General features: G+C 38.6%; 1 protein-coding gene across 1 annotated transcript; it reads left to right on the top strand.

Annotated features, from left to right (window-relative positions):
• Window positions 1-4,593: 4,593 nt before the first annotated feature.
• On the top strand, window positions 4,594-20,233 carry LOC308144437 (prolyl endopeptidase). The gene is made up of 15 exons (XM_080515552.1): window positions 4,594-4,793; window positions 5,289-5,363; window positions 5,443-5,576; window positions 5,676-5,806; window positions 5,911-6,120; window positions 6,225-6,346; window positions 7,333-7,438; window positions 8,446-8,637; window positions 10,976-11,173; window positions 12,873-12,976; window positions 14,577-14,713; window positions 15,602-15,696; window positions 15,795-15,926; window positions 19,061-19,217; window positions 19,861-20,233. Exons 1-15 carry the CDS (start codon window positions 4,752-4,754, stop codon window positions 20,153-20,155), a joined length of 2,130 nt encoding a protein of 709 aa, XP_080371678.1. The 5' UTR covers window positions 4,594-4,751; the 3' UTR covers window positions 20,156-20,233.
• Window positions 20,234-25,000: the final 4,767 nt, after the last annotated feature.

Genomic DNA, 25,000 nt, shown 5'->3' on the forward strand with positions numbered 1-25,000 from the left:
TGTCCTGAACAAAACGACACCAAAAAAGGCAAAGTTTAAGGATTTTATATCTGAGATATAAAGGAAAAATCAATTGTAGTGGAAAAACGGCACAAAATGCTTCAGGGCCCCGAAGGGTTAAGTTGTTGTTTAGTATTTTTGCGCGTCGTGACTTCCCTCACTTTGCAAGAGACAAAGCTCTTCGCACATCTTTCACAATTTTATGTTAAACTAAATCACGAAATGAGTCGAAAGATAAGCAAACGCGTTATTTCGTTTATTGTCCGACAATGCGTTATAAACAAAAGTAGTGCAGTAAATTCAATTTAGCTTAATTTGCGTGAAGTTCACCCAAAACTACCTTCGCTTTTGGAACAATTTTGTGGCGTAAACCTGCACACCGGAACTCCAAATGACAGAAAACTTGTGTTTTTCTTTCTGTTTACCGTATTTTCCGCCCTAAAAGGCACGCCTAAATACCTCAAATTTTCTCAAAAGCTGCCAGTGCGCCTTATAGCCCGGTGCGCCTTATATATGGACGATTGTTCTACTCAAGATGCTATTTGACAGCTGAACTAACAGAAGCTTTTATTTTGACAACTCTAACTTGGCAAACGAATCTTCAGAGCGGACGACACTCCACACAACACCTTCATCACTCATGGTTGCACACCAACATTCTAACAAACCAAAATAAACTAGATGAAATAATTCCTCCCTAAACTGGGGAACAAAAACACATAAACACAATCAACATAACACCAAGCCCAACAACGACCCACAATAACCTCCAACAACACAAAACATGAATTTGTCGCTGCAAGGCATGATGGGACATCATGCCTTGCAGCGACAAATTCAACCTGAGCTCCTCAGTGCAGCCGATAGAAACTCCCATAATTCATTGCAGCTGTTTGTGGTGTTTTAAATGCAATTATTGGGGGTTCTATTTGGTTTGTGGTGTCGGTAATAATTGTGTTGTGTTGTGTTTTTGTTGCTTAGTTCATGTAGTTTAGTTTATTATTATTATTATTATTACCGGTAGTTGTAAGTTGTCAACCAGTAGTGAAGAAGGTTTTGTGTGTAGTGTCGTCCTGGCATAGGCTACAGGTAGGACTATCAAAATAAAGCGTGTGCACCTCTCTGGGTGTTAGAATCAGTGGAAAATGTAACCTAATGGCTTTGAGCTGTAAAAGTTACTGATCACTGGTGTATTCCATGCGACTTATAATGCGGTGCGCCTTATATACGAATGAACTTGTAAAATATGTCATTCAATGTAGGTGCGCCTTATAACCCGGTGCGCCTTATAGGGCAGAAAATACGATACTCTGATGCAAGGTTGTAAACAAACAGTCGAAACCAAATAAAATTGCTGCTTTCACCTGAAGAACAACAAAAAACTTATGACACTTACTGTTTAAAGACTTAAATTCTCAGCAATGTCACCATATTTTGATTTATTCAAAGTAAGTTTTGAAGCATTGCTTTTGCTGCGGGGTCATTATCTTCATGTCGGTCCTGGAAGACGGCGCGTTAAATATCCCAAACAAGGTTAGAGGCCTTCTAACAGCTTGTTTTCTCATCAAGCCGGTCTCACTTAATCACCTTATCTAAATTAGTTTGAAATTAGCCCTCTTCTTCTTCAACTCCCCCTTTTCCTCCCCAGTCGTTTTCACAGCTTTGTGGATTAGACAGATTACAAAGTCTGAAACTCTGTTTTGGTTCTTTCCTCGCCCGTCTCGGCGTTAATTCGGGGGACGTGAGCGCCGGCGTCCGACCCCCGGAATGATGTCTCGTTATACTCGTTGTCATGGCAACAATGGAACGGACCAAGGCAGCAAAATGCCAATTTGACATTTCAAGCGAAAACGCATTCTGAAAAGTTTCGTGTTTATTTGGCAACATTTTGAAAAGGATGTCTGTTTTTAGGCGTTAAAAAAAAAAATAAAAATGCAAATATCATGAAGGAAGAATATATTTTTTCTGGTGTTTTTCTACATTGCAGACGTTGACAGAGTAACTACTCTGGTAATTAGTTCCTAGTAGCTTGCTGGTAAAAGTAGTGACAAACAACAATCCGCTCTAAACATTCACAATGAGAGGACAGATCAACAAGTTGGATTGTTATTACGGTGACCGTCAAAATAAAACTACCAAGTTGGATTGTTATTATAGTGACTGTCAAAATAAAACCGCAAAGTTGGATTGTTTTTACGGTGACTGTTAAAATAAAACTACAAAGTTGGATTGTTATTATAGTGACTGTCAAAATAAAACTACCAAGTTGGATTGTTTTTATAGTGACTGTCAAAATAAAACTCCCAAGTTGGATTGTTATTATAGTGACTGTCAAAATAAAACCGCAAAGTTGGACTGTTATTACGGTGACTGTTAAAATAAAACTACAAAGTTGGATTGTTATTATAGTGACTGTCAAAATAAAACTACCAAGTTGGATTGTTACTACAGTGACTGTCAAAATAAAACTACCAAGTTGGATTGTTATTACAGTGACTGTCAAAATAAAACTACCAAGTTGGATTGTTACTACAGTGACTGTCAAAATAAAACTACCAAGTTGGATTGTTACTATAGTGACTGTCAAAATAAAACTACCAAGTTGGATTGTTATTATAGTGACTGTCAAAATAAAACTCCCAAGTTGGATTGTTACTACAGTGACTGTCAAAATAAAACTACCAAGTTGGATTGTTATTATAGTGACTGTCAAAATAAAACTCCCAAGTCCCTTCAGAATATGGACTGGGAGTTATGACACCATGAAAGGAAACAATGTTGTTCAATTCAATTCAACTTTATTTACATTGCATCACATACGACACAGGGAATCAGGGAATCTCTTTGGTTTGAGAGCCTTCCTGTGCTCAATGGGGGTTTTTTTTTTAAAAGTCTCTCTGATTTTTCTCCCACGGGCCAAAAATGATGAATTTCAGGGGAATTTGTCAATCTCACAATATCCTGTCGCGGTGAATGTTTGCGGTTCCTCTGTGACGAGCTGCTGATTCGTCCATGATGCAGCCGGGAGTCATTAATCACCTCATATCGTCTCGGCGCCTCACAACCAACACATGAGAGCACCAAGTTGTTGGGGTTTTTTTTTTCCACACACATTTCTATAATAGCATTTTGGGGTTATCTTTGAGTTTGAGGAGAGTATTTGAAGGGTTACTTCGAGCAACGGCACTGAAACATGAAGCGTAGAAAATAGCTTCAAACCTGCTACTTCATTCATTTGGACCTGATGGTGATATTTTTAACTATAATATTTATAATATTTAACTTTCTCATGCTTAGTTTCATGAATGAGACATTCCATTTTAATATCAAGCAAAATAAACGCTTACAAGATCTTTTGAAAAAGTGTGCAAGGCATTCACACTCTTGAGATTCTGTTTCTGTTCATTCTGGACGTTTTTCGAATCGCTAAAACTCTTCACCCGTTCGTCACCATTCAAATATCAAATCGTGCAGCTTTTTCGGCTCTGTTCCGGCTTTTTGAAATCTCGTCAACTTTTTAAAATATTTCAACTTTTGTGCCACTTTTTTTTCCAACGTTAACGGATGGAGAAATGTTTAACTAGCTATAACTTCTTCAAATCTTAACCGACTTCAACCATTCGACTTTTAAACTGTTCAACTTTATCAACTGTTTCAACTTTTAGTAACTTGTGCAGCTTTTTGAAACTTTTTCAACTTTTCGAAACTTTTACAACTGACACTTTTTCAACTGTTTGACACTTTTTCAACTTTTTGAAACTTGTTCAACTTTTTGAAACTGGTTCAACTTTTTGAAACTTTTTGACACTTTTCAACTTATTGAAACTTTTTCAACTTTTACAACTGACACTTTTTCAACTTTTTGAAACTTGTTCAACTTTTTGAAAGTAGTTCAACTTTTTCAACTGTTTGACACTTTTCAACTGTTTCAACTTATTGAATTTTTTCAACTGTTTGACAATTTTCAACTGTTTCAACTTATTGAAACTTTTACAACTGACACTTTTTCAACTGTTTGACACTTTTTCAACTTTTTGAAACTTGTTCAACTTTTTGAAACTAGTTCAACTTTTTGAAACTTTTTCAACTGTTCGACAATTTTCAACTGTTTCAACTTTTTGAAACTTTTTGAACTGTTTCAACTTATTGAAACTTTTTCAACTTTTCCCAACTTTTTCCACTTTTTCAAAGCATTCCAGTCTACCTGCTGCAGGCAGGCAGCAAAAAGCATTCCAGTTTGCATTCACACTATCATGCGTTTGCCTTGGGAAATGCAGATCATCTAGTTTAGTTTGCTTTTGTTCATCCAGATGAGCCTCATTCTCTTTTCTTTTCCCTCTTTGGGTGTAAAGCTCAGAACCTGAACTTTACACAACCTTTCTCTAATCTCCAAGGACTTTGCGGTGTTTTCTGCAGCAGCGCATTTCAAGCAAAACCCAGTCGGCTGTAAGTTTCAGAATCAATTCCTTTCTTTTTCTTTTTTTTTGTGTGTGTGTGTGCAGCGTAATGAACTCCAAACGTGCGCAGCGCGGCTGCGCGCATGGACGCTGCGTAATTTCCTGTAGACTATGAAAAAAAAAAAAGAAAGAAGAGAGGCGGTTTGAAACGTGTAACGCGTGTGGAAAAGTTTGCTTTCACTTTCACTCGGAGGCTCGACCGGTTCTAGTGGAGAAACCGCACGCGCCCAGCGGCGAGAAAAGACGCTCGAGGACACGAAGAGTGAAACTCGCGCGGTGGGGAAAAGTGTCGCCATGGCGTTCAAGTACCCCGCTGCCCGCAGAGACGAGAGTCAGGTCAGTGTTCCTTTTCACCCCCTCGTGTCCGCGATGGAAACATTTTAGAAACTCAAACCCGGAAGAGGAGAAGTAGGGACTCGGGAGGGGGGGGGGGGGAGCTCAAACTGGACCTTTACGCACGCGCCGGAGTCGCTGCGGTGACGCGTAAATTACGCTTTTTGGATCAAAATCGATCCAAAGCAAACAAACGCCCCCGGGAGAAATATACGTTTCTGCGCGTTCATGTGTTTAGGAAGAGGTTTGTTTGTGTTTTTTTGTTTGTTTGTTTTTTTTTTTTTGGGGGGGGGGTGAAGCAAAACAAGACTGTTTTGGGGAAATATGATGCACAAGTTTCATTTCAAGTGAAATCTCGATGGATGGGAACGTACACACACACACACACACACACGCGCACACACTGATGTTTTATGGAATCAGAAAAATAAGGACCTCGAGAGGAAAAAGTTGTTGGCTGTACAAGCGTGTATTCAATTTGACAACTTTTCAAAACAGGTGGATGATTACCATGGAAACAAGATCTGTGACCCCTACGCGTGGCTGGAGGACCCCGACAGCGAGGAGACGAAGGTACACTCTGCTTCGCCGCAGAAAGCCGGGTCAAAAACACCTTCTCATAGCTTCTAATGTCCTGATCTTCCTCCCTCAGGCGTTTGTGGAAGAGCAGAACAAAGTCACCATGCCCTACCTGGAGCGCTGCGCAGTCCGCGCGCAGTTCCAGCGGCGCCTCACCGACCTGTACGACTACCCCAAGTACAGCTGCCCCTTCAAGAGGGGCAAGAGGTACCGGCAGCTACAGAGCTGCAGCACTTTATTGTTCAACGTGTAACGCCACGCCTGAACTCACGTTTTCTCTCGGGGGGGGGGGGGGGGCCCGTTCAGGTATTTCTACTTCCACAACAAAGGCCTTCAGAACCAACACGTGCTGTACGTGCAGGACTCGCTGGAGTCGCCTTCCACCGTTTTCTTTGACCCCAATAAGCTGTCGGAAGACGGCACCGTGGCCCTGACCAGTGAGAAAGCACCCCCCACCCCCTGTACTCTTCGTACACCTGTAAAGAGACTAGCTGGTGCTGACCCCCCCCCCCCCTTGCCTCTCTCTCCTGTGTGAATCCAGTGGGCCGCCTGTCCGAGGACTGCGAGTATTTCGCGTACGGCTTGAGCAGCGGCGGCTCCGACTGGGTGACGGTGCGCTTCATGAAGGCCGACGACCTGACGGAGCTCCCCGACGTCCTGCGAAGGGTTAAATTCAGCTGCCTGGCCTGGACTCACGACGCAAAGGGCGTCTTCTACAACTGCTACCCGCGCCAGGAGGGCAAGGCCGACGGTGGGTCAGGGGGCGGGGGGGGGGCCACGTTGACACGGCAACGCCCCGGCGACGACGACGCTTTTCACTCGCGACGTGTAAAACGGCGGCTTGTGTCTTTGCAGGCACGGAGACGACGTCCAACATCAACCAGAAGCTCTACTACCACGTCATCGGAACCCAACAGGCGGAGGACATCCTGGTGGCAGAGTTCCCACAACACCCCAAGTGGCACAGCGAGCTGACGGTGGGTGCAGAGAACTCTTTTCCCAGTAATAAGATAAGATCAGATAAGGGCCTGAAGCATTTTGTGCCGTTTTTCCACTACAATTGATTTCTCCTTTATATCTCAGATATAAAATCCTTAAACCTTGCGCCTTTTCTGGTGTCATTTTGTTCAGGACAACCTCATAAATGCATTTCTGAAGTATTTTCATCACTTTGGCATACTGTATTAAAACAGTGGATCTAAAAACACCATAAAATTACAAATTCGGTGGTAAAAACATCGATTTATTGACTATAAAAGTCACAGACATGGTTAACGAATCATTTTGTTTACTTGTAAAGTAAATCTAAACTATAATGAACTAAAATGTATCAAAACAGGACTGAAAAAACCGTTCTATACAGATATTTACAGTGAAATAGAAGCACTGCCTCAGGCGTTTTTTGTAAAACTATTTATAAAAGGTCACATGTTTTTCCTCATATCTCCACTTTTATTTGGGCGATCGACGTCATTTAAAAACGAGCTTATAGTTTTATATCTGCACTTTCGACAGGGATTGAAGCGGGGGCTAATCACCAGAGCAGCTCGCCGGTAATGTTGAATCACAAATGTCCATCTGTTTATGGAGTAAAACTGTGGAACTCTTTAAGTGTGGAATTTAAATGTTTACACATTTAAGAAAATGTACAAAGATAAAATTCTGAGAGACGATGAAAAGAATTGGGGGGGGGGGGGGGGGGATAAAATTGACTGTAACGAATTGATTTGATTGTGTTGTAAAGTTGCTAATAGGAACAGAAAACACAAGATTCATCTTCTCTCTGTTCCTTTTTGTTCATGTATGGATGACAAATTATTATATATATATATTGTGAAATGGCATGACATAACATGAACATATAAATAAATAAAATAAAAAATATAAATAATGTAGAGAAACGAGAGCTCCTCCTCCTCCTCCGCCGTTTGTAAAGTTCCGTCTCTTCCCTTCTCCTCCTCAGATTTCGGACGATGGCAGATATGCGATTCTGTCCATCACTGAAGGCTGCGAGCCGGTGAACCGGCTGTGGTACTGCGACCTCCACCTTCTCCCCGACGGCATCAAAGGTCAGCTTTTTTTTTTTTTTTTTTTTTTTGCAGTTTCTATCTTGTAGGACTTGTTTTTGTTTTTTTTTTCCCACATTTCAGCCATTCTAGTTGTTTTCCTTTTCAGCCCAGAGTTCAAAGCCCCTTTTTGTGCATAAATAAAATGAAAGCAAAAAGAATTTCAGCGCTAAAAAATGAATTGTGCAAGCACACTAATAGCATTTTGAGGAAATATTTAAATTGCGCAAAGACAAACTTGAGATTCTCTCTCTCTCTCTCTCTCTCTCTCTCTCTCTCTCGCTCTCTCTCTCTCTCAAATCTCCCCACCTCCGCTCAAGTCCTGCTGTGCGCTCGCTCAAAATGTGCAAAGCCCAAATGTGACACACGGTTGTCCACCAATCACAGAAAGTCGGGGCGGGCGTTGAATTCTGATTGGTTACTTCGGATTCTGGAAGTGCCTCATAACCGAAGAAGAAGAAAAAGAAGAAGAAGAAGAAGAGGGAAAAACAAACTGCGAGGGAAAACATGTTGTAATCCAGGATCATTATCTTTAGTTTTCCTTATTTCTGTTTTCCCTCGCAGTTTGTTTACCCTCTTCTTCTTCGTCTTCTTCTTCTTCTTCGTTGGTTATGAGGCACTTCCAGAATCCGAAGTAACCAATCAGAATTCAACGCCCGCCTCGAATTCCTGTGATTGGTGGACAACCGTGTCTGTCACATTTGGGCTTTGGACATTTTGAGCGAGCGCACAGCAGGACTTGAGCGGAGGTAGAGGTAGAGGTAGAGAGAGAGGTAGAGAGAGAGAGAGAGGTAGAGAGAGAGAGAGAGAGAGAGTGTATCAGAATCTGAGCGCAGAAATGATTTTTCAGCGCAATCTCAACTTTTTCTTTGCGGAATTTAAATATTTCCTCAAAATGCTATTAGCATGCTAGCACAATACATTTTTTTTGCACTCAAATTCTCCCGTCGCTCGCTCAGAATTTTGCCACAAACATTAACCCCGTACCGGTGGAACCCGTTGTCCTGCAGGCCTGCTGCCGTGGGTCAAAGTGGTGGACGACTTTGACGCCCAGTTCTCGTACGTCACCAACGAAGGGACCGTCTTCACGTTCCGCTCCAACCTGGACGCCCCCCGCTACCGCCTCGTCAACATCGACCTGCGGGATCCGGTCCGGCGGGAATGGACCACGCTCGTCCCGCAGCACGACAAGGACGTCCTGGGTGAGAGAGGGGGATTTGTGGACAGGGCGGCTCGCGTCGTTACGACAACCGCCACGCCGTGTTGCGAAAACTCCGCCGAGCTTCAGAAATGCGTCGGGGGCTCGTACGCGGAATCGCACTTCCGCAATTAAACCACGAAAATCTTGCAAAACGCCGTTTTCTTTCGCCGAATGTGTGGATGAGCGGCGGAGGGGAAGTTGTGCGTCCTCCGTGGTTACAAACCTCCGTCACTGGGAACTCGGAGCAAAAAGTGAAACTTGTTGCATTAAGTGCTTCAGTTGTTTTTTTGTTTTTTTTTTGCTCTTCTGAGTCATTGCAGTGACGGAAAGTCACCTGGAGATCAGCTGTTGTTTCCAAGGAAAACATACACAAACATGTACACATAATAATAATAATATTGACTAAATCAAATATGTAGGCATTAAAACGCATATCAATATACTAAGTACAAGCATTTTCTTGTATTCAGTGCAGATTTAAGAATATGTGAACTTCTAGGTGAAGTGAAAAGTTCCCAATTCTGCAGTTTTTCCTCCCAATTGTCTTTTTATTGGAACGTTTCACAAACATGTAGATCCCAAACAAAATAGAACAACAAAAATACAAAACATAAACAGACAGAAGAATGAGAGGAAAACAGTTGTGACAATTTTCTCTTTTTTTTTGTTGTTGTATGAAATGAAAATTAGTTTTTTTTTTTTTTTAAGTATTTTATTGTGTTTTCCAAAATGTACAACAGTCAATCCTTCACAATACAAGCACATTTCTCCCAAACTCAATGTCCTGTATAATATCCATACTTGTAATAAAAGGGAATACTCACACAAAACAAAGGAAAAATAAACAGACAAGAAAAAGAACAATATAAATAATACAAGAAACAGTTGGAGCTCAGAACCAGGGGTAAAAATTAAGAAATAATTTATATATATATATCTACCCGGCCTCTGTAGAAAGGATTAGCGTCCCCAGACAGAAATATTCCACAAAAGCATTCATACATTACAGTAGGTCCTACACAAAGTTGATGAATATATAGTAGCCGTCCTTTCCAGTTATCCTTGAATTTGTCAACTTCCAGTCTAAGAGACGCAGTCAGTTTTTCCATATTATAAATGTTTAACATGACATCCATCCATTCATCAACAGCAGGCGCCATCTCTTGGTTATTGCCTTTTTACCAGCCGACACCATAATCCGCAGTAATTTACCATCTTGTTTATTTTTCAAATTCAAAGTCTTTAATAGTCCAAAATACAAAATCTTAAAACGAGTTGGAATCTTAGTTCCAAAGACCTCCTCTATTATTTTTGCTATCTCTACCCAATATTGAAAATTTGTTTTTTTGAACCTATACGTGTGTCGTTCCAACCTTAGTGTCTGCAGCTCCTACGTATGTTTGGAGTTGTATCAACCTATTATTTCACCATTTTTATCCCCCGCCGTGGCCGATAGGCCCCGAAGGGGGATCTTGAAACAGTCTCCGTCCGTCCGTACATCCGTACGTCCGAACGTTTCTACCTATATCTCGGCAACCCCTGGGCCCACAGTGACCAAACTTCACATGTGGATACATCTCAGAGGGGGAAGGGATACTATGGTGACCTTGACCTAATTTGCATATTAAGTAGGTCACAGGGTCACGAAGTGCTTAAAAACACATTTTGGGCTCTGGAGGCCTAGGTTTTTGAGCTAGGGCTCTGAAATTTTATACACACATGATACACACTCCAGGGATAACCTCCAGTACACCAAGTGACCTGACCTTGACCTTGAAGATTGGTAGGGTCTGAAGTTTGCTCGTCATGGTTGCACAATACATGTATTTTCATATAAACATTTCTCCTCATTCCTCAGCAACCCCTGGGCCCACAGTCACCAAACTTCACACATGGACACTCCACCTGGGGAGAAGGGGCACCATGGTGACCATGACAATTTGCATATCAGGTCACAGGGTCACTAAGTGCATAAAAACACCTTTTGGGCTCTGGAGACGTATTTTACGTCTCCAGCTTATGAAGAAGACCTTTCAGATTCTACATAATTATCTACTAGGACCCATGGAACACCCTCTAGTGTACCAAGTGTGCTGCCTTAGAGCTGGCTTTGTGAGAAAATATAAAGCCCTCCGACGGGGGATTAGCCGAGCAACGGGCCTTCTTGTTCAGTGTTGTTGTTATGAACTTCTTGCCCTCGGCCGACGTGGTATTCACCTAAAAGTCCTTCCTCTCAGGATCACCAGATGACGCCCGGCTGCTCGCGATAAATGAGAAGTGTGCCGTAAAATAGAAAGGATGTCAGACTACCAGACTTCCCTCTCTGCTCGCCCCCGCAGCCTCCGTGTCTGCCGTGAACCGGCGCCACCTGCTGGTCAACTACGTCCACGACGTGAAGGACGTCCTGCAGGTGCGCGAGCTGTCCAGCGGGAAGCTGGTCCGGGACCTGCCGCTGGACGTGGGCACCGTGGCGGGACTGAGCTGCAAGAAGAAGCACTCCGAGTTCTTCTACAAGTTCACCTCCTTCACCACGCCAGGTAATCCCTAATCTCAGATTACACACTTCCGCTAAATATACCTAAATAAACATTCTATCTGATTTTTTATTCATTATTCTATTCTATTCTAAAATGTCACAATTGTCTGAAAAAATGCAGGAAAAGAAGGATGAAACTGCTAAAAATCCGGTACAAAAACAGTTTAAAATGTCATATAAAAGTTTATCATCCTATGTTTTAATTGAAACTTCAATAAAGCAACGTAATAAGGGATTTTAAGGGAGAGGCTAAAATTAGCCTTGGCTTCAGCCTAACACCCATTTCGGTTACAAGTATATTGTGGAAACAGTGAAAAATCACAGGTGTGTGAACTTTTACAATGAACTGCACAAAAATTCATCAACTGCACTTCTACTGAAACTGTAACCGAAATAAACCATTTATTCATTATTCTATTCTAAAATGTCACAGTTGTCTGAAAAAATGCAGGAAAAGAAGGATGAAACTGCTAAAATCTGCTACAAAAACAGCTTAAAATGTAATATAAAACTTTAAAAAAAGCAACGTAATATACAGTTTGTTTCTCAACTACTGTATTTCAGAAGCTGTGTCATCCTCATTTTAAAGTTTAAACGTGTTTTAAAACTAGAGCAAATTGAACTTCAAATACTGTGAAACGTCATAAACGCTTCGGTAAATATTCTTATGTTGTTGGAGACTCTGCAGTCTCCAGGTAATGAATTGGGGGGGGAAAAAGGTCATTTTTAACTCTGAGCCTCATGTATGACGACTCTCGTGATGTTAGCGCCCTCTAGTGGTATGAAGAGAGAAGTTAAACACTATATTTTGAGAAGGAACATTGTTTTAACATAGTTCGATAACACTATCCTGTCAAATGAGTCTGAATAAAATATAGAAAAGATGGAATTCATATTTAACATTTGTCTCAATTTGAAGATTTTATCATAAGTTCATCCACAAACCTGTTAAAAATCATATGTATGCTATGTCTTATATCTTTTAGCTGTTGTATTGTTTGCATTGGTGTTTTATTAATGGTAATAAGGAGCTGCAGCACTTTGTTAGTGCTTGTTATTATGGACTATATAGATTTTTGTCAGAAACAATCAATGCTTTTTGTTGAGTTTATATATAATGGATCAACTCAATATGAAACTGCATTTTCACCAAAAGTTTTCATTAAAATAGGCTTTATGTTGAGGTTATAGTCATTTTCAGTTGTAGATATTAGCTTATCACGGCACTACTTTGACAGGTTTGGCTCACTCAACATGAACTTGGGCTGTTTGTGGCTCCTGAACTGAAAAGTTTGACAGAACTGCACTAATCTTGATGGACGTAGAGGGCAAATGGCGCCCCCTGGTGTCCAGAGGATGGTAGTGGAGGAGCAGAGTAGCGTTCACACAGAGAAGAAAAGCTTCTGTCAAGGTGGAATAAAACACTTCTAAATAAGCTTTCACTGATTTGTGCTGGAAAAGTACATTTTGCAAGATAACTTCCCCTTTTTTACTGCCTCATTTTCTACTTAATTACTAATTGCATGTGCTTCCGTTTTTTTTCTTTGGTTTTTTTTGGTATCGTTTCTGCACTATTTCCTGCACGGTGACGTCCAAACGGGGACTGAGGTCATTGTGGCGGCGTGGGAAAGAGGAAGCGATGAAGAAAGTAGACCAGAGGATTTTAAATGTTCCCTAATTGACCCGTTTCTCCCGGCCAGGCATCATCTACCACTGCGACCTGGCCGACTCCGACCCGCAGCCGCGGGTCTTCAGGGAGGTGGAGGTCAGGGGCATCAAGCAGGGCGACTATCAGACCAGCCAGGTGAGCAAACCGTCACCACGTCTGCAAATTGGCCACATGAGTCAATTAGAAAGTTTTATCACTGTGATTTCAAAACAAAACTAGATGATCTGCATTTCCCAAGGCAAATGCATGATAGCGTGAACGCAAACTGTAATGCTTTTTGCTGCCTGCCTGCGGCAGGTAGACTGGAATGCTTTGAAAAAGTGGAAAAAGTTGGGAAAAGTTGAAAAAGTTTCAATAAGTTGAAACAGTTGAAAAAGTTTCAAAAAGTTGAACTATTTTCAAAAAGTTGAACAAGTTTTAAAAAGTTGAACAAGTTTTAAAAAGTTGAACAAGTTTTAAAAAGTTGAACAACTTTCAAAAAGTTGAAAAAGTTTCAAAAAGTTGAAGTGTTAAAAAGTTGAAAAAGGTTGAAAAGGTTTCAAAAAGTTGAAGTGTTAAAAAGTTTAAAAAGTTTCAAAAAGTTGAACACTTTCAAAAAGTTGAAAAAGTTTCAAAAAGTTGTAAAAGTGACAAACAGTTGGAAAAAGTGACAAACAGTTGAAAAAGTTTCGAAAAGTTGAAAAAGTTTCGAAAAGTTGAAAAAGTTTCGAAAAGTTGAAAAAGTTTCGAAAAGTTGAAAAAGTTTCGAAAAGTTGAAAAAGTGACAAACAGTTGGAAAAAGTGTCAGTTGTAAAAGTTTTGAAAAGTTGAAAAAGTTTCAAAAAGTTGCACAATTTGCTAAAAGTTGAGACAGTTGAACAGTTTAAAAGTCGAATGGTTGAAATCGGTTAAGATTTGAAGAAGTTATAGCTAGTTAAAAATTTCTCCATCCGTTAACATTGGAAAAAAGTGGCACAAAAGTTGAAATATTTTAAAAAGTTGTCAAGATTTCAAAACGCCGGAACATAGCCGGAAAGTGCCGAAAAAGCTGCACGATTTGATATTCGAATGGTGACGAACGGGTGAAGATTGCCAGAGTTTTAGCGATTCGAAAAACGTCCAGAATAAACAGACACAGAATCTCAAAACAAAACATTCTACAGACTGGAATTTCCCAGCATGCCTTGGTTTTGTGTGTCATTTGAATGAATCCCCTTTAAATACATTGTAGCAGTTGCTGTTTCAGTGAGTGTTGTAATAAAATAATAAACGTAAATGTGTTTTTTTCAATAAACTTGCCAAATATTAAGTGATTTTCTTTCCTTTAGTGTTGATAATAGTTAAATCACCATCCTTTAAATATCAAATATTCAAATTTCTTTCACGCTGTACCATCGAATATTGTAATAATCGCGCCGATTTTACACGTAATTAAGCCAATAATGTAATATCATGTTATGATAGTTAAAAAAATAAATGAATAAAGTAAAAAAGGCTTGTTATCAGACGAGCCTCAAAGCCACACGGTCAGGGCGAGTTTGTAAAAACACCCAGAATGCAACAGCTGTAGGAGACATTTCAATAGATTTTGCGTCACTCCAATTAGCTTTATGCTTTTTTTGTTAAACTATAGATATTTCCGTCACGTAAACTACACACACAACAAAGAAAAAGTTCCAATTTAACAGTTATTATTGGACTATTTTACCGTATAAAATGACGCTTTGAGGGAATTAAACTGTGTGTACTCTTTCAGGTGTTCTATCCCAGCAAAGACGGAACCAAGATCCCCATGTTTCTGGTCCACGCCAAGGACCTGAAGAAAGACGGGACCAATCCCGTCTTCCTCTATGGATATGGAGGATTTGAGGCTTCGATACAGCCGCACTACGAGTACGTACAACTGCTCTCCTCCGACTGTATAACCTGCATCTGTCATCAGCTACTTCCTCTTAAAACTAAATTAAAGTGAGCAAAACGTGAGAACAAGGACGGCTTATTTAAAAAAGGACGTAGCGAGTGAGAAGATATGCGTTAAAGGTACAATTTGTATTATTTTAGTTTGTTAGATTAGAATAAGTTCACTTTTATAGGCTGAATGTGGAAAGAAAACAAGCCTGCCGTCTTCTACCAAGGCTGTTTTTGTGACTTACTGCAGGTAATCAGTCAATAATCCACAAGATGCTAAATGAAAGGTTTTCTTTTTTTGGGGGGGGGTCAAACATAGATTAATATTTAATACCTACTAAAAATGCTACAATGGCCTTGTGCAACCTGAACACGTGTCCTAAATATAAAGTGGAATTTATTCTGATCTGGTTTGGGTTGTTTTTATGCTTATTCTTTAAATATACTAAAATCTACAGGGATTTTATACATCAAACTTATCAAAACATACATATTTTCTCTAATTTATCAGACTTACTTAAATGGTTACACATTCCTGTTATGTCTTATCAAGATACTTGGATGAGATAAGATGAGATGTTTGCAAAGATTAAAACTGACTTTTATATAAATTCACTACATTAATGCAACAATCATGTTTCCCCCCCATATCAGCACTGCCTTTTACCTTTTAGCCTTCAGGCGTTCCACAGGGCTCCGTCCTCGGTCCCCTGCATTTCGTAATCTACATGTTCCCCCTGGATGTATTTAGTGCTTTTCACTATGTGGATCACACACGTCTCACATTCTACACACAGACGCGCGATACGATTTCATAACTTTTGGACGAGGCGACGATAAACCGCTAATAGATTTTCTCTTTCACGCGTCCAGCGTCGCCAACCTGCTGTTTGTGAGGCACCTGGGAGGAGTTCTGGCCGTGGCCAACATCAGAGGGGGCGGGGAATACGGCTTGACCTGGCACAAAGGTACCCGCCGTGCAATTTTTTTTTACTTCGCCGTCCACCGCCAACGACTCGACTTTGACTCGTGCCGCAAGTTCTTTGATGCCGCGTCGTGTTTCCAGCCGGGACTTTAGGAAACAAGCAGAATGGCTTCGACGACTTCCAGTGCGCGGCGGAGTACCTGATCCAGGAGAAGTACACCGCCGCCGGCCGCGTCGCCATCAACGGGGCGTCCAACGGAGGACTGCTGGTCGGTGGGTAGTTCTCGGCTCAACTCCAGTCTTTCAGCGAATGAAAAGCGTCGAGCTGCGCTCGGCGACGTCGTTTGCTAAAAGGCCGGCAAACAAACTCAACTCAACTTTATTTATAAAGCGCTTTAAGCAGTCGTAGCTGAGACAAAGTGCTGTACATTGAAATAAAAATATAAGAGGCAAAATAAAAACATTAAAAAATAAAAACAATAAAAAAAAAAAAAAGTTAAAGCGATAAAAACAATCAGATGGTAAAACAATAAACAAAACATAAAAAGTTAAAACAATAAAAAAAAAAAAAAGTTAAAGCGATAAAAACAATCAGATGGTAAAACAATAAACAAAACATAAAAAGTTAAAACAATAAAAAAAAAGTTAAAGCGATTAAAAACAATCAGATGGTAAAACAATAAACAAAACATAAAAAGTTAAAACAATAAAAAAAAAAGTTAAAGCAATAAAAACAATCAGATGGTAAAACAATAAACAAAACATAAAAAGTTAAAACAATAAAATAAAAAATAAAAAAAGTTAAAGCGATAAAAACAATCAGATGGTAAAACAATAAACAAAACATAAAAAGTTAAAACAATAAAAAAAAAAAAAAAGTTAAAGCGATAAAAACAATCAGATGGTAAAACAATAAACAAAACATAAAAAGTTAAAACAATAAAAAAAAAAAAAAAAGTTAAAGCGATAAAAACAATCAGATGGTAAAACAATAAACAAAACATAAAAAGTTAAAACAATAAAAAAAAAAAAAAAAAGTTAAAGCGATAAAAACAATCAGATGGTAAAACAATAAACGAAACATAAAAAGTTAAAACAATAAAAAAAAAAAAAAAAGTTAAAGCGATAAAAACAATCAGATGGTAAAACAATAAACAAAACATAAAAAGTTAAAACAATTAAAAAAAAAAAAAAAGTTAAAGCGATAAAAACAATCAGATGGTAAAACAATAAACAAAACATAAAAAGTTAAAACAATAAAAAAAAAAAAAAAAAGTTAAAGCGATCAAAACAATCAGATGGTAAAACAATAAACAAAACATAAAAAGTTAAAACAATAAAAAAAAAAAAAAAAAGTTAAAGCGATCAAAACAATCAGATGGTAAAACAATAAAGAAAACATAAAAAGTTAAAACAATAAAAAAAAAAAAAAAAAGTTAAAGCGATCAAAACAATCAGATGGTAAAACAATAAACAAAACATAAAAAGTTAAAACAATAAAAAAAAAAAAAGTTAAAGCGATAAAAACAATCAGATGGTAAAACAATAAACAAAACATAAAAAGTTAAAACAATAAAAAAAAAAAAAAGTTAAAGCGATAAAAACAATCAGATGGTAAAACAATAAACAAAACATAAAAAGTTAAAACAATAAAAAAAAAAAAAAAGTTAAAGCGATAAAAACAATCAGATGGTAAAACAATAAACAAAACATAAAAAGTTAAAACAATAAAAAAAAAAAAAGTTAAAGCGATAAAAACAATCAGATGGTAAAACAATAAACAAAACATAAAAAGTTAAAACAATAAAAAAAAAAAAAGTTAAAGCAATAAAAACAATCGGATGGTGAAACAATAAACAAAACATAAAAAGTTAACACAATAAAAAAAAAAAAAAAAGTTAAAGCGATAAAAACAATCAGATGGTAAAACAATAAACAAAACATAAAAAGTTAAAACAATAAAAAAAAAAAAAAAAGTTAAAGCGATAAAAACAATCAGATGGTAAAACAATAAACAAAACATAAAAAGTTAAAACAATAAAAAAAAAAAAAAAAGTTAAAGCGATAAAAACAATCAGATGGTAAAACAATAAACAAAACATAAAAAGTTAAAACAATAAAAAAAAAAAAAAAAGTTAAAGCGATAAAAACAATCAGATGGTAAAACAATAAACAAAACATAAAAAGTTAAAACAATAAAAAAAAAAAAAAAAAGTTAAAGCGATAAAAACAATCAGATGGTAAAACAATAAACAAAACATAAAAAGTTAAAACAATAAAAAAAAAAAAAGTTAAAGCAATAAAACAATCAGATGGTAAAACCATAAACAAAACATAAAAAGTTAAAACAATAAAAAAAAAAAAAAAGTTAAAGCGATAAAAACAATCAGATGGTAAAACAATAAACAAAACATAAAAAGTTAAAACAATAAAAAAAAAAAAAGTTAAAGCGATAAAAACAATCAGATGGTAAAACAATAAACAAAACATAAAAAGTTAAAACAATAAAAAAAAAAAAAAGTTAAAGCAATAAAAACAATCAGATGGTAAAACAATAAATAAAACATAAAAAGTTAAAACAATAAAAAAAAAAAAAAAGTTAAAGCGATAAAAACAATCAGATGGTAAAACAATAAACAAAACATAAAAAGTTAAAACAATAAAAAAAAAAAAAAAAGTTAAAGCGATAAAAACAATCAGATGGTAAAACAATAAACAAAACATAAAAAGTTAAAACAATAAAAAAAAAAAAAGTTAAAGCGATAAAAACAATCAGATGGTAAAACAATAAATAAAACATAAAAAGTTAAAACAATAAAAAAAAAAAAAAAAAGTTAAAGCAATAAAAACAATCAGATGGTAAAACAATAAACAAAACATAAAAAGTTAAAACAAAAAAAAAAAAAAAAAGTTAAAGCGATAAAAACAATCAGATGGTAAAACAATAAACAAAACATAAAAAGTTAAAACAATAAAAAAAAAAAAAAAGTTAAAGCGATAAAAACAATCAGATGGTAAAACAATAAACAAAACATAAAAAGTTAAAACAATAAAAAAAAAAAAAAAGTTAAAGCGATAAAAACAATCAGATGGTAAAACAATAAACGAAACATAAAAAGTTAAAACAATAAAAAAAAAAAAAAAAAGTTAAAGCGATAAAAACAATCAGATGGTAAAACAATAAACGAAACATAAAAAGTTAAAACAATTAAAAAAAAAAAAAAAGTTAAAGCGATAAAAACAATCAGATGGTAAAACAATAAACAAAACATAAAAAGTTAAAACAATAAAAAAAAAAAAAAAAAAACTCCAGCAACGCGTGTTTAACCGGGAACACGAGTTCAGTGATGTCATGGTGTACCGTCGGGTTCAGGCGTGTGGCGCTAATTCCATTTGCCGGCGCACAGCGGCGTGTTTGAACCAGCGTCCGGAGCTGTACGGCTGCGCCGTGGCGGAGGTGGGCGTGATGGACATGCTCAAGTTCCACAAGTTCACCATCGGCCACGCCTGGACCACCGACTACGGCTGCGCCGACGACCCGGAGCAGTTCAAGTGGCTCATCAAGTAGGAAACACACACACACACACACACTTCTTTTAACTCACCTTCCATCATTCCCTGCAGAGCTAATCCAGATTTCACCTCTGAATTTTTTTAGTTTCCCTGAAGGGAAACTTCATTTTAGGTCCCGACAGGACATGAATCCTCCTGGACGAGTGTGAAACCAGGTTTAGATTCTAAAATACACAAATCAATCAATTATATGGCACTTTTTACTTGTTTTGTTTTGTTTTTTTGTTTTAATCAGGCATGTCGCAAGATTCCTACAACTCATCCTCCCTCATAAATTGTACAATTTAATCAAATTTTCACCATAATGTGTTACTTGAGGGAACATATAAAGCGATAAGAAGTAAACTTCAGATAAGTAAAACAATACAAACAATACAACCCATTGTACTTGTTGTTTTAGGCTTTAAACGAAAACCACATTGTCGTCGGTGTAAAGGTGAACCCCAGTGTTTTGGCTTGTGTCAGATAATTTTTCTGATTAAAAAAAAAAAAAATCTACCTATCGACGACGAAACTGTAGATACAAGGTGTGAATATTAACTTAAAACGTGGTGACCTTGCACATACAAAAAAATGGCGTCCGATTACAGAGGAGGAGTCCTCCTCTTCATGTTCGTCCTCATTCCTTCTCCAGGTATTCCCCCCTTCATAACCTCCCCCCGCGGCCTTACTCCGGCCCCCCCTACCCCGCCGTCCTGCTGCTGACGGCGGACCACGACGACCGCGTGGTGCCGCTGCACACGCTGAAGTACTGCGCCGCCCTGCAGCACGGCGTGGGCGGCGGCGCCGCGCAGCGCCAGCCGCTCATGGTGCGGGTGGACACGCGGAGCGGGCACGGCGCCGGCAAGCCCACCGCCAAGGCCATCCTGGAGAACACGCACGTCTTCTCCTTCATCTCGGAGACGCTCGGGCTCAGCTGGAGGGAGTGAGGCGGTCGCCATGGACCACGAAGAAGAAGAAGAAGAAGAAGAAGAAGAAGAAGAGACTTTCAGCTGCACCAAACATGTAGAAACAAATAAAAAAGATGAAATGATTAAAGAAGAAAGTGTGTCCTCTCTTTCCGTGGTTTGTTTCCATTTTTTAAAAAGGGTTTCGCTCCATCCAGCCAATCAGATTCAAGGATGACTCCTCCCACAATCAGGTAGCTCTGCTCTGGCACATGGCGCCACGAGAGGAAATACTTCCTCCCCCGATTTAAATGCATGTGGATCATTTGAATTTAGTCCATTTTTCACCAAAAATATTCTTTTGTTTGATTATATGCCACTTTTTTCATGATGTCACTGAACGCAGGTAACAAACTAATGGGTCCAAAAAGATTTTCCTGTTCAGGATTGTTGTTTCTAATTCGAGGAATAAACTTCCATCGTGTAGGAAAAACACATTTTGATAAACTCAAGTTTCTGGGTTAAATTGGACCGTTTTTATAAATTCATATGAAATTATTCTTTATCTAGGCTCCATGGCATTTCTCAATTTCATTTTTAAAATATTACCTCAGATTATTAGAGATTTCATTTGGTTTGGTTAAATAAACTCAACAATAAACAAAAACATCTAAAACACTGTGTTTTTACTTAGAAAGTTACTCTGACACTAATTGTGGAACCGCTTCAGTGTTCAAGTTGTAAAAAAAAAAAAAAAAATCTTTCGGCTGCACCAAACATGTAGAAACACAGAAAAAGATGAAATGATTAAAGAAGCTGGAAGAAGAACATGAGTGGGTGAAGAAAGTGTGTCCTCTCTTTCTCCCCCTGGTTTGTTTCCATTTTTAAAAAAGTGTTTCGCTCCTCCAGCCAATCAGATTCAAGGATGGCTCCTCCGCTTTGACTCCTCCCACAATCAGGCAGCTCTGCTCTGGCACATGGCGCCACGAGAGCATGTGGCTCATTTGAATTTAGTCCATTTTTCACAAAAAATATTCTTTTGTTTGATTATATGCCACTTTTTTCATGATGTCACTGAACGCAGGTAACAAACTAATGGGTCCAAAAAGATTTTCCTGTTCAGGATTGTTGTTTCTAATTCGAGGAATAAACTTGCATTGTGTAGGAAAAACACATTTTGATGAAGTCAAATTAATTATATAAGTTCAGACCGTTTTTATCAATTCAAATGAAATTATTCTTTATCACATTTCTCAATTTCATTTTTAAAATATTGACTCAGATTATTAGAGATTTCATTTGGTTTGGTTAAATAAACTCAACAATAAACAAAAACATCTAAAACACTGCATTTTTATTTAAAAAGTTACTCTGACACTAATTGTTGGACCGCTTCAGTGTTCAAGTAGTAAAAAAAAAAAAAATCACATTGATATTTCAAACTATTCCCCAATTTCAGCCTTAATTACTTGACAAAACGTAACAGATTTTCACATATTCTTAATAAAAAAAATTTTTTTTTTTTAAAGAAATAACATTTTCAGCTTCTACTAAAATTACTTTTCCAGATTTTTCAGGGTCTGGTTCTTCAGAAATATAGAAAATAAAGCTGATTTCCACCGCTGTTCAGTCCTGCAGCTGCAGTTCTCACCTCGACCACCAAGTGGCAGTATGGGACTGCAGAAACTCACAGGAACCCTCAACTCCCATCACACCTCCTGGTCCGAAAGGCTTGGTTAGTCAGTTTGGTGTTGATCTGTTTGGCTCCTTCACTCAAAGGATTGTGGGTAAAGAAAGCACACACACACAAACCGCAGGATAGAGTCGGGTAAATCCTTTTTATTGTTTATCGACTGATCTGTCCGACCGGCCGTTGGGGGGGGGGGGGGGGGGGGTGGGATCAAACCGCCGGCGGATCAAGACGAGCGGGAAACATCTGTGCGAGAGCCGAACACAAAGGAGGAGGGCTTTGTGGGGGGATTGAAGGATGTGATGAAGAGTCCGGACATGATAGACGGCAGAGAGACGGAGGGAGACTGAAAGTGCACTTATGGAGAGTCTGGGGAGGCGGGCGGACTGACGGGTGTTTAAACTGTCAGAGGAGAGACGATCTGAGAACCGACGAGCAAAGTTGCCCGTTCGGTCACTCAGAGTTTAATCTCGGCTCAGTTCTCGGGGAAGTTGTGATTCCTTGTCAGGGAGTAGCTCTCGGTGGGAGGAAGTTAGCGAGGAGGAGGAGGAGGAGGAGGTGGAGGATTTGCAGACGACGACTCTCTGCCACTGGGGCCGAAGTGGCGGAACAGAGTCGGGTGAAGACGAAGGCGGTTCTAAGCCGGTTGTGTGAGAGAACAGTGGTTTAACGCTTAGATGCACACGTGGGGTCAGGGGTTGTTGTTCTTCAACGTCTTTACAATGAAAAGTTGTGATGTATTCATATTCCAGGTATTCCTCATAAAGCAAGTTTTTGACCCCACTCTTCCACAAGTGGGGGTCAAAAACGATCCCAAGCAGTTTGTATAAGACGACATCAGACCGTCAGAGTTGCTAAGAATTAAAGTTTCATAGAAGATTCCAGAGGAACTGCTTGTGGAAGAGTGGGGGGTCGTGATACAAAAACTGTGATTTCTTCAAATTAATGAAAAAAATAAATAAAAATGCAAATAGTCTCATGTCACAAACATGTTTTATGAGGAATACCTGGAATATTAAAATATTACAACTCTTTGTTTTAACCCTCTGGGGCCTGTGGACGCACCGGTGCGTCCTCGTCACATGGCCGTTTGAAAAGGCAGTAGCGTCACAGCACAGCGTCGTCTGGTCCAGAGTTTCAATCCGTGTCGAAAGTGCAGATATAAAACTACAAGCTCGTTTTTAAATGACGTTGATCGCCCAAATAAAAGCGGAGATATGAGGAAAAACATGTGACCTTTTATAAATAGTTTTGCAAAAACGCCTGAGGCAGTGCTTCTATTTCACTGTAAATATCTGTATAGAACTGTTTGTTCAGTCCTGTTTTGATAAATTTTAGTTAATTATAGTTTAGATTTACTTTACAAGTAAACTAAACGATTCGTTAACCATGTCTGTGACTTTTATAGTCAATAAATCTATGTTTTTACCACCCGAATTTGTAATTTTATGGTGTTTTTAGATCCACTGTTTGAATACAGTATGCCAAAGTGATGAAAATACTTCAGAAATGCATTTATGAGGTTGTCCTGAACAAAATGACACCAAAAAAGGCGCAAGGTTTAAGGATTTTATATCTGAGATATAAAGGAAAAATCAATTGTAGTGGGAAAAACGGCACAAAATGCTTCAGGCCCCGAAGGGTTAATGATTTTGAAGAATAACAAGCCAGTATTGGCAAAAATGCATTGATTTGAATTGGGGGTCACTTGTGGACGAGTGTAGGAACTGGTCGGTTGGGCATCCGAGGGTTAAGATGGAGAGAATATATTTTAAAAAAAAGAGGCCGTGGCCTTCTGTGTGCCTCCCGAAGCCCCGGGCCTTCCTCCAACCGTACGCCAATAACCTTCACGTCTTCTTCATGCTCTCTGGAGGAAACACAAGCTTTTTACCTACAACACAACCCCCCCCCCCCCCCCTCCCCCCCTCCCCTCCTCCCCCTCCTCCGTTTGTTTACTCTCCTCCTTCCATAATGCAGGGATTAATTTCTCAAAAGCCGATTTGAGCTCCGGCGAAGAGCGGAGGGCGCAACCGTTGTGCCGGGGGGAAGTTTCCCCTTCACACTGGCTTAGAGGTGGACGGCGCTCCCCTTTGTGCCGCCCGCTTTAATCTTCACACGGAGCGAGGGATGGAGGGGATGGAGGGATGGAAGGGAGGACGAGACGGGGAGAGGGCTCTCGACGCACAGCTGGGAATCGCTAATGTCTTCACAGAGGTGTTGTGTTGTCTGCTCCCCCGACGGTTTGTTCTTTAAACTTCCTTCTGCCGGAACTCGTCACTTCGTGTTCCAGCAAACTGATCCATTGAGTCTCTTCATTTCATTTTTTTCCATTTCATTATTTATTTCATTCATTTAAAAAGACGCAACAGCATTTCATATGAATGAAAAGGAGCAGAAAGAAGTAAAACCTATAATCAACACAAAATCTTGTACAGTTCCAGTTCATTCACATTCACAAAACATCAAACACAAAATAAACAAATAAGGTTGATCTGCGACTCCGCAGTGTCGTATTTCTGTAACATTGATCATTTAACAAGTTTCTTAAACACACCAATGGATTTAGAAGTTTTAATTATACAATCAAGACCGACTCCTTCCATTAAGATGCATTTTTCCTTTACGGCCGATTGAAACCTGGGTTTTGTAAAAAAAAAAACCTCAGTTCCTTTCAGTTCATATCTACTTTTTCTCTCTCGGCCAATCTGTTTTGCAATTTGTTCGGTAAAATTTCCAGATGAGCTTTAAACATGGTTTTTTAGAAGGTTCTACTCCACTAAGTCTTTACATTTCAGTGTTTTTAGTTGTTTAAATAAAGGATCAGTATGGTTTCTGTAACCTCTTCCACTAGCGACTCTAATCGCTCTTTTCTGTAGAAGAAATTTTTAATTAATATATGTTTTACAGGCATTTCCCCACACTTCACTGCAACAGGTCAGACATGGAACAATCAATGAGTTATACAACAAAAACAAAGCATCTTATTTAGAGAATCTTTGACTCTATGCAACACAGCTATTATTTGGGATACCTTTACTTTTACATTATTAATATATGATTTCAATGTCAAATATTCACCAATCATAATACCGAGGAACTTAATCTCATGTGCCCTTTCGATTTCTAACCCGTTAACAAACAACACATTTCCTTTTACTGCAGAAAACCATCAATTTAGTTTTGCTGATATTCAGGGA

Source organism: Blennius ocellaris (genome assembly GCF_963422515.1).
Source record: "Blennius ocellaris genome assembly, chromosome: 20".
Lineage (NCBI taxonomy): Eukaryota > Metazoa > Chordata > Actinopteri > Blenniiformes > Blenniidae > Blennius > Blennius ocellaris.

Bases quoted from the DNA above. Each gene is read 5' to 3' on its own strand.
- LOC308144437 (XM_080515552.1), top strand. From the start codon at position 4,752: ATGGCGTTCAAGTACCCCGCTGCCCGCAGAGACGAGAGTCAG. The intron at 11,174-12,872 runs GTAATCCCTAAT...TCTCCCGGCCAG, and splicing joins CACCTCCTTCACCACGCCAG to GCATCATCTACCACTGCGAC. The intron at 14,714-15,601 runs GTACGTACAACT...TCACGCGTCCAG, and splicing joins TCGATACAGCCGCACTACGA to CGTCGCCAACCTGCTGTTTG.